Here is a 14,101-nt window from a genome sequence, read left to right as displayed (position 1 = left end):
TCTGACAGAGGAACTGCAGGGCATTAGGTCAGAGACAGAACAGCTCTTAGAGAAGACACAATTGAGAGAGTGCACAACATAGTAAGTTGGAATGCTAGTCTAAAGTTGGAGTTCAAAAGTAAACATCAAGAAGAGGAGGTTAATGTTGGGATGACATCGGAGGAAGAAGCATTCCAAAGCATGAAGATCTGAAATGTAAATTCAGAAGGGCAGGAAGGCAAGATTCAGATGTGCTGACAAGCCCGTGTCTTCTCATTCTAAGGACAAACTTTGGTTCCATTGGCTTGTGTGCTCTCTTCTTCCACTCATGCACAGTTATCTAACTGAAGACTTCAAGTTTAACGGCAAACTATAGCCGTATGCTTTGTGTTTCCAGGATTACAAAACTGGATTGAATGGAAATCTTGGTTTATAGGGAAGAGAACAAATAATAGTTTGTGGTTCTGGTTGCCTTATTTCTGAGGTGGTTTACACATAAAATCAACATTTAAGTAGCTAATAACCAACAATAAAACAATAAACAGCAATAAACTAATCAGATTAAAACCAGCACACACAGAAACATATAGGGACTCAGTCAAAAGTCCAGTCACTTTGTCACTGAAGATGTGGTTTCCAGGATAAGGGCCTGCGTCAAGGATCTCAGTTATTGGACAGCCGTATGTGTGGACTTCAGAATGACAGAAATGACTTGCTCTGAAAATGGAAAGTTGCTGGTGTGTGACAGCAGGAAGACAAGCCTGCCACAAATGGAAAGCGTCCCACAGAATGAGCTTCAAAAATTAAGAAGCAGAGATGAGTTGGGTGGAAGAGAATGGGTGCCATATGACCAGGAGCAGCCAACGGAAGGCTGGGGATAATAAATAGGTTTAATGGAAGCCTGAGGGAATCAAGAAAGGAAGGAGAGTTTACTATGGAGAACAGAAGCTGTTATAACAAGCATTTGGTATATCGGAGCATATGGTTCTCTTCAGTGGTTGTTACTTGTAGAATTTTGTGGAGAGAGACCTGGCTAGGTGGCCCAACTACTGGAAATGACTTCCATCTCCTTAACTCCTTTTCACTGCAAGGCATAGGTGTCAAGTGATCATGAATGGGGGAAACCACCTCTGCTTAATCACTTGCCTTGAAAACCCTGTGGAGTCACCATAAGCCAGCTGTGACATGATGCCACTTTACACTCGCACACACAGAAAGAGAACTTGAAGCAGCGCGTCTTACTTATTACAAACATTTTCTGAGGGATAGGACCACGTGAGAATGGTTGAAACAACTTGAAACAAGTTCTGCTGCGTCTGTCCTCCTGCTCCAAATTCTACAGAAAGTCATCTTGGAGGCAATTAGGAGAAAAATGAATGACTCTGACTTGCCACAGACCTTTATATGCTTTTCCCCTGCTTCAGGCTACAATGCCAGGCTAATTTTTCAGATTCTTCAAAGAAACATACTAATCTAGAACGTCAGCCAGTTCAAAATGCCACGAGTGTTTAATAGATACTGTAAATTATACCTTAAAGAACAAATTACTGATCTTTGTTTGGTATATTCTACACGCCTTTGCATCAGTCCCTTGTTAAAAAAAAAAAAAGGTCTATGATATGTGTTAGTTATCTAGACCTAAAAATCATTTTCACTATTTCTGCTTTGTGTAGTTATCTAGACCTAAAAATCATTTTCACTATTTCTGCTTCATTAGCAGGAACTCCTTTGCATATTAGGCGACACACCCCTAATGTAGCCAATCCTCCAAGAGCTTACAGTAGCCCCTGTAAGAAGAGCTCTGTAAGCTCTTGGAGGATTGGCTACATTAGGGGTGTGAACTTGCTACCGACATCCTTGAGTTATCAGGCTTCTGGCATCTGTTACTCTTACTGCTTTTGGGTAAGTGGGAGGGGGTAAATTCTTAGCCAGATATTTTTAAAAGGCTTCAGTTCTCATTCTTGATTTTGCAACTGTTTAATGGCTTTGTTTCTATAGAGGCCCAGTTTTAACAATGTAAAAGAGGCTAAAGTGTAGTATAAACGGTGCTGCAAAGGTTAATCCACCACATCCTGAGTACTTTTAAAAGACAGCTATAGGATTGCCCTGTCCCAGTACCTCCTTTCTCATTCTGTATGCCTTTGTGATCTTTTAGGTTCTGTGTCTCCCTTTTGGACTGAAAGGGTCAGAGGAAGAAGTAGACCAGAACACACTGCTGTTGCAATGCTGTCCTGGGTTAACAAAGCAGAACTGACATAGCACTATCTGTGGCTTGAGTTCTCACACCCTCCTGGAACCTTAAAAGTTTAGTGTGTCCAAGTTGCAAACTTTTGACCAGCATTGTGGCAGAGGCTGATTGAGGGCGAGGGGAATGAACCCTTACATGTGTTAAGTCTTGTCTGATAGTGATGGAGCAGTCCATTCTTGGATGGAGAACCCTTGCTCGTTTTGTTTTACCAGTGATGTGGATTTCCTGGAAAAATTTGGATCAGCCTCTTGCTAAAATTAAGAGGTCTACGATTCGTGTAATTATCTAGGGCAAAAAAAAAATCAGTTTCACTATTTCTGCTTAGTTAGCACAAAGATGTCTGCTACTAAGGTTTTTGAATATCAGACTTCTGGCATCGGTTACGCTTACCACTTTTGTGTAAGTAGGAATGTGTGCATTCTTAGCTAGACATATGTAAATATAGTCCATTCGTCTGTAGTTGTCAGGGCTGTTGTGGTGCCAAATTCTGTTGGTGGGACTTTTGGATCCTCTCTATATGTTGTTCCAAATTTCAGGACTCTGTCTGTAACTGGGTGAACTAAGGATGCTCTTTGATTGGAGAAATATTAGAATCCTTGTTCTTTTGGGGGAAGGGGTCAGAATCTTGGCTTCCATCAACAGACTCAAATTTTTCTTTATGCAAGATGCAGGCAGAAAGAAGGGTACTAGGTAACGTAATGGAAAAGTGAGATGGATCTGAGTGGGATGTTTGAATGATATGAGTGACTGATTTGGCTGATGCTTGTTTACCAAGGCTAGGGGATGGGCTGGTGGGCTTAGGTCAGCTCTTGATTGATCAGATTTCCAAAGAAATCCGCATTGTAAGGCAGATTCCCGATTGGTCCTAGAAGGTTAATTGTTGTCCTGCAAACCTCAATAGTTAACTGTAGCCTGGATTTTGATGAGTCCTCAGGAAATCATAGCATAGAGTAATGGTCAGGATGTTTCTGGGCTTCCATAGGAATCTGGCTACTCCCTTGCACTGACATCTTGTTAGAGTGTAGCTGGGTCTTAATTTCTCAGCTTCAGTATTAAACCTTTGTCCTCCTGCAATCTCAGACATTGCAAGGCCTGAAAAGTCATGGGGGGGGGAGGTATCAGTGTGCTTCCTGACCCAGAAGCTCTCATGGGATAACAGTCTCCTATGTGATTTGTTGCTTTCTTAGACTGTATCAATGAGATTGGGAACTGAAATGGTGTCATCTGTTTATTTTGAGGCACCATTTCTGATATTTATGCCACACTAGAAACGGTAAGATCTTCCCAGACTTAATGTGATTGTGGGGGGGGGGGGTAGTAGCGGACATATAGGAATTTGAGTAAAAATATGGAAAAACAAGAGTGCGACTGTACCACTCACTCGGTAGAGAAGGATGGACAAGCAAGGCCCGGCCTTTGGCACACTTCTAGTACTGTGTGTTCGTTGCCTTGAATTTTTTCTTCATTAAAATATAAACATTTTTTAAAATTCTAATAAAAAAATGCCCATAGTATTTTGATTATTACAAACCTGTGAAAGTTTACAATAAAAATGTAAGTATAATTAGTCTTCTGTTACAAGTGAACAGGGTGAAACTACTGAGTAGAATTTAGATGAATCCTGTGGATCAGATTCACCAATTCCTCAGTAGCATCTCTTGCAGTGTTGTCATCTACCCAGTTACACATTTTCCTGAGGCTTTGAACTTCAAAGGGGATTCCTGTTTTAATTCCATTGTTCCTTTCTATTGCCTTGATTAAAATGACCACTTTGAAGCAATGATTCGCTCCCAACAGTACTACTTTTTTGACTGTGACATTTCTTACAGTGCCACATAGCTTGTGGGAACTATGGGTTGCCTCCGGTCTCTTCTCCCATAGCTTCTTGCACGATGACTCCAAAGACTGAGTGAAGGTTGCTCAGGAGGATACCAGTTGGGTTTCCCCCACTCAGCCTGCTTCCAGCATGTGGCATGCATGCCCCCCTGGGCCAAAGCCAGGCATCTGCTTCCGTGGAGCCATCTGCTCCTGCATAAGAAAATTATTTATTTGAGGGACTAGAGTTCAACAGTGAAAAGTGTCCTTGTCTCATAATATGCTTCAGTAGCTTAATCTTGATGTCCTAGTAAAATAAGAGATGATTTGCAATAGTGACAGTCTTATACCCGACAAACCTGAGCAAAGTTGCAGCCGTGTCAGTTGTTCCTGCATGTTGTTCCCACAATAAAAATACAGAGTATGGAAATCCCAACCAGTCTTACATATTATTATGAAGTCCTATCAGCTGGAACAATTTATACATATAGTGCAGAGCACTGGCTATCAATCTAGGGCTTGTGTTGCGTTATCACTCTCCAGTAAGGGTTGTACCTTCCCGCCACAAATCACTAAAAAAACCTACATCCTTCCATCTGATTCAGTGCCCCTTTATGAAAGAAGTGCTCTAGATTTGGAGAGCATAGATGAACAAATTAGTTCCTGCATAGCCCCCTTTAATCCTCTTCTTAGACCACCCACTTAGACCACCCTTTGTTTTTATAAGTACCAGCAATTCAGACATTGAGAGACAAGGTGGTCTTTTTTTTATCAAAGACAAGCTAATAATAGGGGAGCTTATATAGAAACTGACTGGTTCCAGATTCACCTAGTTAGCCATTTCCTTTCAAATCCTGCGGTTGCCCAGCAAGTTCCAAGCAGTTACCCAGAAGACAAGGTGGTCCTTTTTTATCAGACAAACTAATAACAGGGGAGCTTATTGTGACCAAATTCCACAATATAGAAACTGACTGGTTCCAGATTCACCTAGTTAGCTGTTTCCTTTCAGAGCCTGCGTGCCCAGCAAGTCCCAAGCTGATACATAACACTGAAACATTCATTTGTCCAAGCTCCTGCAAATTAAGAGGGTTAGTCTTTCTGTCCCTCATCTATGATTTATTTAACCTATGGTGCTGTGACACTGTAGATGCCCTACACCTGGCTTCAAATGCAGATATTGGCAATACTCTCCAGTTTGAAATTTGGTCTTCCATTTGGACCAAGCAGCCCTTTCAAACAGTTTCTTCCACTGTTAAGAACAGAGCTATAAAATTTCTACATGGGTGATTCCTCCCCTATCAAGCTTCAGCATATATACCAGACAACTTCCCCTTTATGCTAGTGGGGCTGTAAAATAAACAGGTCTTTCATGTGGAGTTGTGATAATATAATAACATTCCCAAGTCCCTCAGCCTTTCCTCATAGGGCTTGGTCTCCAGGCCCCTGATCATCCTCATCACTCTCTTCTGCACCCACTCCATTCTGTCCACATCCTTTTTGAAGTGAGGCCTCCAGAACTGCACACAGTGCTCCAGATGTGGCCTGACCAATGCGGTATACAGCAGGACTATGGCAACTTGTGATTTGATTGTTATGCGTCTGTTGATACACCCCAAGTCTGCATTAGTCTTTTTGGCTTTATACAATTGGGTGCCCCTTTATTTCTTGTTAAATCAGGATCAGGCAAGGTGCTTTAATGTCTGTGGAATATTTTAACAATTGAAACTATTTGCAACCTTACCATTTATGTTTATGTTTTGTAAAAGAACATTGTTCAGACGTTTGCAAAGTTTTGTTGAGGGTAAGCTTTGAAATCCCTGTTTGTATTGTGACTTTTGCCTATAACGGTAATACCATTTGGAGCAGCAACTAATGCTAACTGGATGAGAATACGTGATATCCTAATATCCAGATTAATACCTAGGGGTTTTTTTTGCTAACTTTGAAGTGTGTAGTTTCAGTGTTTTTTAATCCCCCCCCCCAGCTAATAATTTATGCTCTTTACACTTGTGGTAGCAAAGCTCAAGTGGTTAAGACACTGAACAGCAGGCTGTGGAAGGTCAGTAGTTCAGCAGTTCGAGACCCGGGTGCCGCATGATGGAGTGAGCTCCCATCTCTAGTTCCAGCTCCTGCCAACCTAGCAGTTCGAAAGCAAGAAATTGCAAGTAGATAAATAGGTACCACTTCAGTGGGAAGGTAACAGCATTCCATGCGCCTTGGTTTTTAGTCATGCCGGCCACATGACCACGGAAACGTCTTCGGCCAGCGCTGGCTCTTCGGCTTTGAAACGGAGATGAGCACCGCAACCCTAGAGTCGGATTTGACTGGCTTTCGAGCAAGGGAACCTTTACCTTTACTATATATAGAGAGCAATGGTGTTGGTACACCTGGCATTGTTGAGAAATGACAGGATATGGTGGAGCAGCAGAATTAGCACCACTTTGCCCTTAAACTGTTGTGCTCCAGAATTCTGTAATCAAAATAGAAACCAGATCTGTGTTTTACGTTGAGGGTAGGATACGGGGAGCAGGCACTGGGATACTCAAGGAATATGACCACCTAGAAACCTAGAGTTTTTTGTGAAGGCATATCGTAGACTCTGCTTCCCTATCACTAGAAAAGCAAAGTAATTGAAAGTCATAATTCTTCACATGCACCAGTTCTTATTACACTATGTTAAATTTTTCATTTGATATTTGTGATTCTAGTGGCTGCATTTTAAGCATGACTTAGAAGTTGGAGGTGCAATTTTTTTTCTTTTCAGAAAGCTTAACTTATATATTTCATTGCATGTTTTTATTTTCCATTGGTTTCAATGTAAGCAAATTTCTGAGTGTCCCCCCCCCCCCGGTTCATTTGGGATAAGGGTTTATAAGATTGTACTCTTTTGCCCAAGGGATTAAATGTATGACAGATGCGGAAAAAGTGCATCCGTTTTATGGGTAGAGGGAAGTGTTTGGCAGGTGGTATGGCAGAATGGGCACAATTTAAAATTAGAAATAGTCATAGGACACCATGTTTATCAGGCATCTCTGTACTGGATATGTAGGAATTCGGTAAGGTTGCAACTGGTGGAATCGATACCCAGCCCTCCTGTTTACTGGATAGCATTGGTGTACAAGTTTCTCTTCATTTTCCATAGTGACTGGTTCATTTAATAGTGGAACTATGTATTTCATGTTGTTCCTTGTTTCCATTAACTGACATTTTGTTAACAGCAACTGTTGAGACTGGTATTCCAAATGGCGAGATTGTATAGAGAAACCACATCCCCTTTTTTTGCTGCATTGTGGTTGGCGTAAACACATAGTAAAGACAGACCAATTAGTGCAGTTATTTTCAAGGGAAGATCTTTGTAACTGCTGATTCAGAAATGTCCCTACCAATGACATTCTCTGTGATATGTTCTCTTGTTTTCCCCAGCCCTCTGGCCTCCATCAATTGTGAGCCAAATGCCAGAACAGATGGATCTGATGATCACCCAATATCATTACATTTGAAAAATTCACTTTTGGTGTAGTAATTACTTTAGCAAAAATAGCTTTGAAAAACTTGATGAGTTAGTAACCTAATGCTAGCAGAGTGGGTCACTTGCCTAGGAAGCTCTCGCTCAATGCAGCAGATCCAGTTCTCTAAACCCAACCCTAACACCTTGAGCCATTCAAAGCGTGGAGGAGGGGTTGCCAGACTGCCTGGAGCAGGCAGAAGTCTCCTGCTTTCGGGCACTCCCCCCCCCCAAAAAAAAACAAATTGCCCCCACTTACCTGCAGAAACTTGGAAATCATCACAACGTGCCTATGAAAACTGGAAGTGACATAGGCACATTGGGGATCTGGGGGGCGACGCTCTGGGTTTTGGACAAAACTCTATGACTTGAAGCCATCACTTCCTGTTTACATACACACATTGTGACACTCCTCCCCACTCCCGGAAAGTCCCTCCTCCTCCGGTGCAATGGTCGAACCTGGCAATCCTGAAGAGGTCCATTGACCCTCCCTCTCTTTCTCCTCCTACTATTCAATCATTCTTAAATTCAAGTGCCTTATGCATAAAAACACAGGGATAAGAAAGTGTAAGCAAGAGGGCTTGGACAAGTGGAGGTAGACAGTCACTGAAGAGGAGAGAGACTTGTGACTGTCCCATTTGTTTTTAAATTTGACTTGAAGACTGGATTTGTCACACAAAATAGTGTGTGTTGGTGGGTGTTGTAATGATGTTTCTGTATTACCTTTTTCAGTGCTCACTTCTTTGCCTCTAAAACAGAGGAGTAGGTATGTTTTTCAGTTAAGACGAGTATTTTTTTCTCCACTGTGAAACATCTTTTTTGGTCTTCCACAGCTGAGTAAGAACCGCCCCCCCCCCCTTTCTAATAATTTCCCTTTTGAGAAATTCCACATTTCATATCCAGACCTTACCATGCTCACTCTAGGCCAAGGATGGCCAAACTGTGGCTCAGAGGCCACATGCGGCTCTTTCACAGATATTGTGTAGCTCCCAGTAGGGCGGCTGGGGAAGCGAAGGGAAGGCGTGCCTCCCCAATCGGTCTTCCTTTCCCCAGCCAGTTTTCCCCTCCCTGGGTGGGCTTGAGGTGAGGGAAAGCAAAGAAAGAAAGCAACTTTAAATGCATTCTCAAAGCCCACTCCCACCCCCCGCCTACAAATATTATCAAATAATTATCAATATCTGTTTTTAACCCCTTTTATTTTTTTATTTTTGGCAGTCTCATTTAATGTTAATAACAAGCAAATCTGCGTATTTTTCAATAAAAACGTAATATTTGTTCATGCCTTGCGGCTCTCAAACATCTGACGTGTATTCTGTGTGGCTCTTACGTTAAGCAAGTCTGGCCACCCCTGCTCTAGGCAAACTCCAGGTTGTACAAGACAGAGAATGGAACTGGTCTCTCTATCTGATTGGAAAGAGAAAGCATTGGGATATAACAGTAGGGTCTGACAGATGATACAGAGCCCTTTAACCAAGGAGTGAGGTTTGAATTCAGGACCTTGGTAGACAGAGGACGTTTCCCAGCCCCCATGAAATAATTAACGATGAATCCATGCAGTGAACACGTAGCCAAGAGATCAAAGGGTGTTCGAAAAAGGGAAGCTTAGCAATAGTTTGAGGCATAGTGGAAAATTTAATGGAGCATCCCCTAGAGGGGCCGCACCTTCTCATCACATGGGATTAAACAGTTTTCACCCCCTTATATTTGTGCCCTCAGTAGAAGGCCACCTCGTGAAACTTACTTTGACTGCAAGGACTTATTCACACACTTAAATCAGACTTTTGAATGCACAATTTTAGGGGACTTCAGGCTGCGGGTGAAAGATAACTAGGCAACCAATCCTTGATAAGGGGAAGGTGCCATGAAACAGGCAGGGCATCGTCTGACCAGATCTTGAAACCATGTTCAGGAGGACCAGAGGGCTAGATGATTTGAATAATCTATGCAGTGGTATTGCTCAAAGGGTTACCTGTATTTCATAGCCTTGGGCATCCACATATTATGGCAAGTTTAGAACAGACAGAGCAGCAAGAATGGTCATAGGTTCTTCCTCGGTCACTTGGAGGACCCTTCTTCTGGATGAGGAGGCTAGCATTCAGCAGCTGAAATTACAAAAGAAGAAGACTAAATCTGCTTTTCTAAGGTGATTTCAAGCCACCTGGGAGAGTTCAGGAAGTTTTATCCTGGTTCTTTGGTCCTTGCAGGGTCTTAGATGTCTTGTTGATTATCAGTCAAGAATGAAACAATGTGAAAGCATTCTTGTTAGTGAGTAGTTCATCATTAGTGATATTGGTGCTGAAGCTGGACTCTGGAATGTTAGCTTGATGTAGTTGCGGTTATTGGGTGTGATACCACATACTTTACATTTATAATTTTACTATCTCGTTTAACCAAATTTGTTAATCATAATCGATTACTTCCTTTTACAGGGTTTCTGCACCAGTTCCTAGAAGCGTGCAGCAGTGAGTCCTTTTTCCGTACTTGTTCAGTGCTACTTCGAAACTCTAAATTAGATATACCGGTTCTGGAAAAACTCAGCATTCTACTACAAAAGCTCTCGAAAATTAAGTAAGTCTTATATTCTTTAAATGCCTTTTGCGTCCCTTTAAATGCCTTCTCCAAGCTGTGGCTTCAGCTGGAAAGTGTTTAAAAGGACTGCAGTCCTTTTAAACACCCTTCAAATCCAGGTATCCAGCAGTCCTGAACAATCCTGAATGTTTTGGGGTTCAGCCATACCAGTAAGGTATTTTTCGGGCTTTATCCGCCTTGACCGAATACATACCCCTACTCAGAATTCAAGCCAGTATTAGACAAAGGAGTGTGGTTCCCTGAAAGCGTCAGTTAATCCCTAAGCACTTTTATTGAAATTAAGTAATTTTTAAAAAGTCATTCCAGATAGCACTGCCTTCAGTGTTCCTTTTATATTAAAAAAAATGGAATCAAAGTCTTTACCCATTACTATCCTGCTAAGCGTACAGCATTTTCTACTTAAGGGCTGCCTACCTTCAATTCCTCTTTTGTTGATATCCGGCCTTTCAGTCTTTTTTGTGGTGTAGTTTGGTGTAGTGGTTAAGTGCGCGGACTCTAATCTGGGAGAACCGGGTTTGATTCCCCACGCCTCCACTTGCACCTGGCTGGATGACCTTGGGCAAGCAGTAGTTCTGATAAGAGCTGTTCTTGAAAAAGAGCAGTTTCTGTCAAGAGCTCTCTCAGCCCCACCTACCTCACAGGGTGTCTGTTGTGGGGAGTTTTCTCCATTGCCTCTCCCATGATAGCAAATAGTAATGATACATATGTCACTGAATTATGCCTTGAAACAATCTTTACTTAACAGTAATATTATTGTTAATTTTTGTTGGCCATCCATTCATTTATATTCCAAACCTGAATAACACAGGACAGATAGAGCCATACCTTTTACATGATTTTTAAAAAAGAGAATGACAAACATTTTTAATTTCAAGCAGTTGTTTAGCTCTCCCTCCAACTGAAGTTTTTGCCATTCTGTACTATACTCAAATTGATGTTCTTAATTTTACAAATATTTCTGGGGAAATGTTTTACAGGAGTAATAAGAAGATGTTTGAACTGTTTACTATTCACCTGATGATTCAAGAACTACAGAGGACAGCACATCCCGAGCATGCCTTTTTATGCATTAACCTCAACTCCATTCTGTTTAATTTGGGTTTGACAAAAGGCGGCAGCCCTCTTGCCAGCAGTCTGAACACACATCAGTAACAAGCTGCATTTTACGTAAAGGTTTTTTATTTTCCTGCAGGTTGCTCGTAGTACATGAATTGAGGAGATCAAAAAAAAATTGTCACATTGGGTGCTCCAATAGACTTGGAGAGATCGGGAGGGGATAGTTTGCCATTGTTTATTTAAAGTGAATAATGGTGGGTTTTTTCCCCTTTTTGTAAACATTTTATAAATGCAAGTGGTCTTGTTCCAGAGAAATGTACACTCAGCAGCACCATCCGAAGGTGGCTGCTGTCAGAAGCTAGTGTACTGATGACTGCTTGGAGTTAATGGGCAACAGAATTCATTTTCCCGTTCGTCCCTTGTAAAAGTTGATCAGTGCTTCCGAATCTGACTGGGAACCTTACCTGCAACTCTGAGTGCAGCAGCGTGTAAATCCCCTTTTATGGAATGAATTGCCGGTTCAGGATGGCAAGATTTTTGAGCCCCCCTGTGCATGATCTTGTCTCGTACATGGTAATTAATACATTTGTGCATGTACCTGTGTACACACACATGTTGGCCGGAAGAGTCCCTCCACTCCACCCATGCCAATCTCTGCTGCATAACCCAGAGGTGTAGTCAGTAATGCAGAAGCACCCTCTAATTTAGAACTCCAAGGGGAGTGCTAGGCAACTAGGAGGGCAGCCGGAACATGCTTCTGCATTCTGTCTGGTCGGCACAGCTCTCCAGTCTCTCCCCCCCCCCTCTTCTCAGGTCTGCAAGTGAGAAGACATGCCAGAGTTTTAGGCAGCAGCCCTCCATTGCATGGTGGGATGGGTTATCGGCAAGCTTGAGGAAAACCCAGAAAAGATCTCAAAAGACAGCATTCCTTTCCTGATATTTTTTTCAAATGGGGGAAAGGGGCACAAAACCCCTGGGCATGTGTTTCTAGTTGGCCAGTGCTGTAGTGGGAGATCCATACTTGGAAGCCTGGTTTCTACAGACTGCAAGGTCTTAAGCCACCTTTTCGTTAGAGAGTAATATCCTCAAAGCTGTATAAGCAGGGTTGTTTTTTTACTGATACTAACATTTATACATAAACTTTTTTGTGTTTAGTATGTCTTTTACAAATAATTCCAATTAGTGAAGCCAAGCAAGAAAGATTGGTGCTGATTTTCTGATTTGTTCACCATAGTTGCTGTTTTCTCCTTTTAAGTGTATGTAGCTTTATGGTTTCATGGTGATTTATGGAATATCTTGGTTCCCACGTTGAATTCACTTGAACATGGAACTTGTTCAAATAGGACTGGGATAGCCACATTCTTTAGCCTGGATTTTCCTAGGTCATGGCACCGTGTACATACATGCCTTCTCTGGAAGGAAGTGTCCACCTCTTGTTCCCCCAAGCATTTTAATGTAAAACTAAAAATTAAAACTTCTTAATTATATGGTGAATATAATTATTTTCAATTCCCCCCATTGTTATTCTGTGTTAATTGAATCTTTTAAAAAGCCATTATTCTTTTGTGTGTGTGGTTTTTTCACATAAGCAGTTGTGGTAATCCAGTGACTTACATTTAACACACTACATTGGTTGCTTATTATAAACTGTTAGTACCAGTTTATATGTTTAAAAATGTAATAAGCCATATGACTACGCTTAGCCGAGTCCTAGATTAGCGAGTCAATCTCAAAAAGATTTTGGGGTGAGTTCCCCCCCCCCATAATGATATAATTAGGTGAACTGTGAAAGTTCAGATATTTCTGCTACCAGCTATTTTGTATGTGGGTGTTGGAGTACTGGCAGAGTCTGTGTATGGCACAGTCCTGTTCCCTCATAGAAAGTTGTATATGTGACTGCCAGTGGTTATGAAGTCAGATGCCATTTGTACCTTTTTTTCAAATGGGGGAAAGGGGCACAAAACCCCTGGGCATGTGTTTCTAGTTGGCCAGTGCTGTAGTGGGAGATCCATACTTGGAAGCCTGGTTTCTACAGACTGCAAGGTCTTAAGCCACCTTTTCGTTAGAGAGTAATATCCTCAAAGCTGTATAAGCAGGGTTGTTTTTTTACTGATACTAACATTTATACATAAACTTTTTTGTGTTTAGTATGTCTTTTACAAATAATTCCAATTAGTGAAGCCAAGCAAGAAAGATTGGTGCTGATTTTCTGATTCGTTCACCATAGTTGCTGTTTTCTCCTTTTTAAGTGTATGTAGCTTTATGGATTCATGGTGATTTATGGAATATCTTGGTTCCCACGTTGGATTCACTTGAACATGGAACTTGTTCAAATAGGACTGGGATAGCCACATTCTTTAGCCTGGAGAGTTGGGTTTTCCTAGGCCATGGCACCGTGTTCATACATGCCTTCTCTGGGAAGTGTCCATCTTTTGTTCCCCCAAGCATTTTAATGTAAAACTAAAAATTAAAACTTCTTAATTATATGGTGAATATAATTATTTTCAATTCCCCCCATTGTTATTCTGTGTTAATTTAATCTTTAAAAAGCCATTATTCTTTTGTGTGCGTGGCTTTTTCACATAAGCAGTTGTGGTAATCCAGTGACTTACATTTAACACACTACATTGGTTGCTTATTATAAACTGTTAGTACCAGTTTATATGTTTAAAAATGTAATAAGCCATATGACTACGCTTAGCCGAGTCCTAGATTAGCGAGTCAATCTCAAAAAGATTTTGGGGTGAGTTCCCCCCCCCATAAATGATATAATTAGGTGAACTGTGAAAGTTTAGACGTGTCTGCTACCAGCTATTTTGTATGTGGGTGTTGGAGTACTGGCAGAGTCTGTGTATGGCACAGTCCTGTTCCCTCATAGAAAGTTGTATATGTGACTGCCAGTGGTTATG

General features: G+C 41.5%; 1 protein-coding gene across 1 annotated transcript in view; it reads left to right on the top strand.

Annotated features, from left to right (window-relative positions):
• CCDC138 (coiled-coil domain containing 138) overlaps positions 1-11,288 on the top strand; it is a 37,868-nt gene extending 26,580 nt beyond the window's left edge. The window contains exons 11-12 of the mRNA XM_015419708.1: positions 9,977-10,115; positions 11,114-11,288. Of these exons, the coding sequence (XP_015275194.1) occupies positions 9,977-10,115; positions 11,114-11,288 (314 nt within the window). The remainder of the gene's footprint in view (positions 1-9,976; positions 10,116-11,113) is intronic.
• The last annotated feature ends 2,813 nt before the right edge of the window (positions 11,289-14,101 follow it).

The sequence above is a fragment of the Gekko japonicus genome, unplaced genomic scaffold (assembly GCF_001447785.1).
Source record: "Gekko japonicus isolate JY-2015 unplaced genomic scaffold, Gekko_japonicus_V1.1 scaffold1751, whole genome shotgun sequence".
Lineage (NCBI taxonomy): Eukaryota > Metazoa > Chordata > Lepidosauria > Squamata > Gekkonidae > Gekko > Gekko japonicus.
Note: the sequence above shows the minus strand (reverse complement) of the source record. Positions and strands in the feature narration are given on the sequence as shown.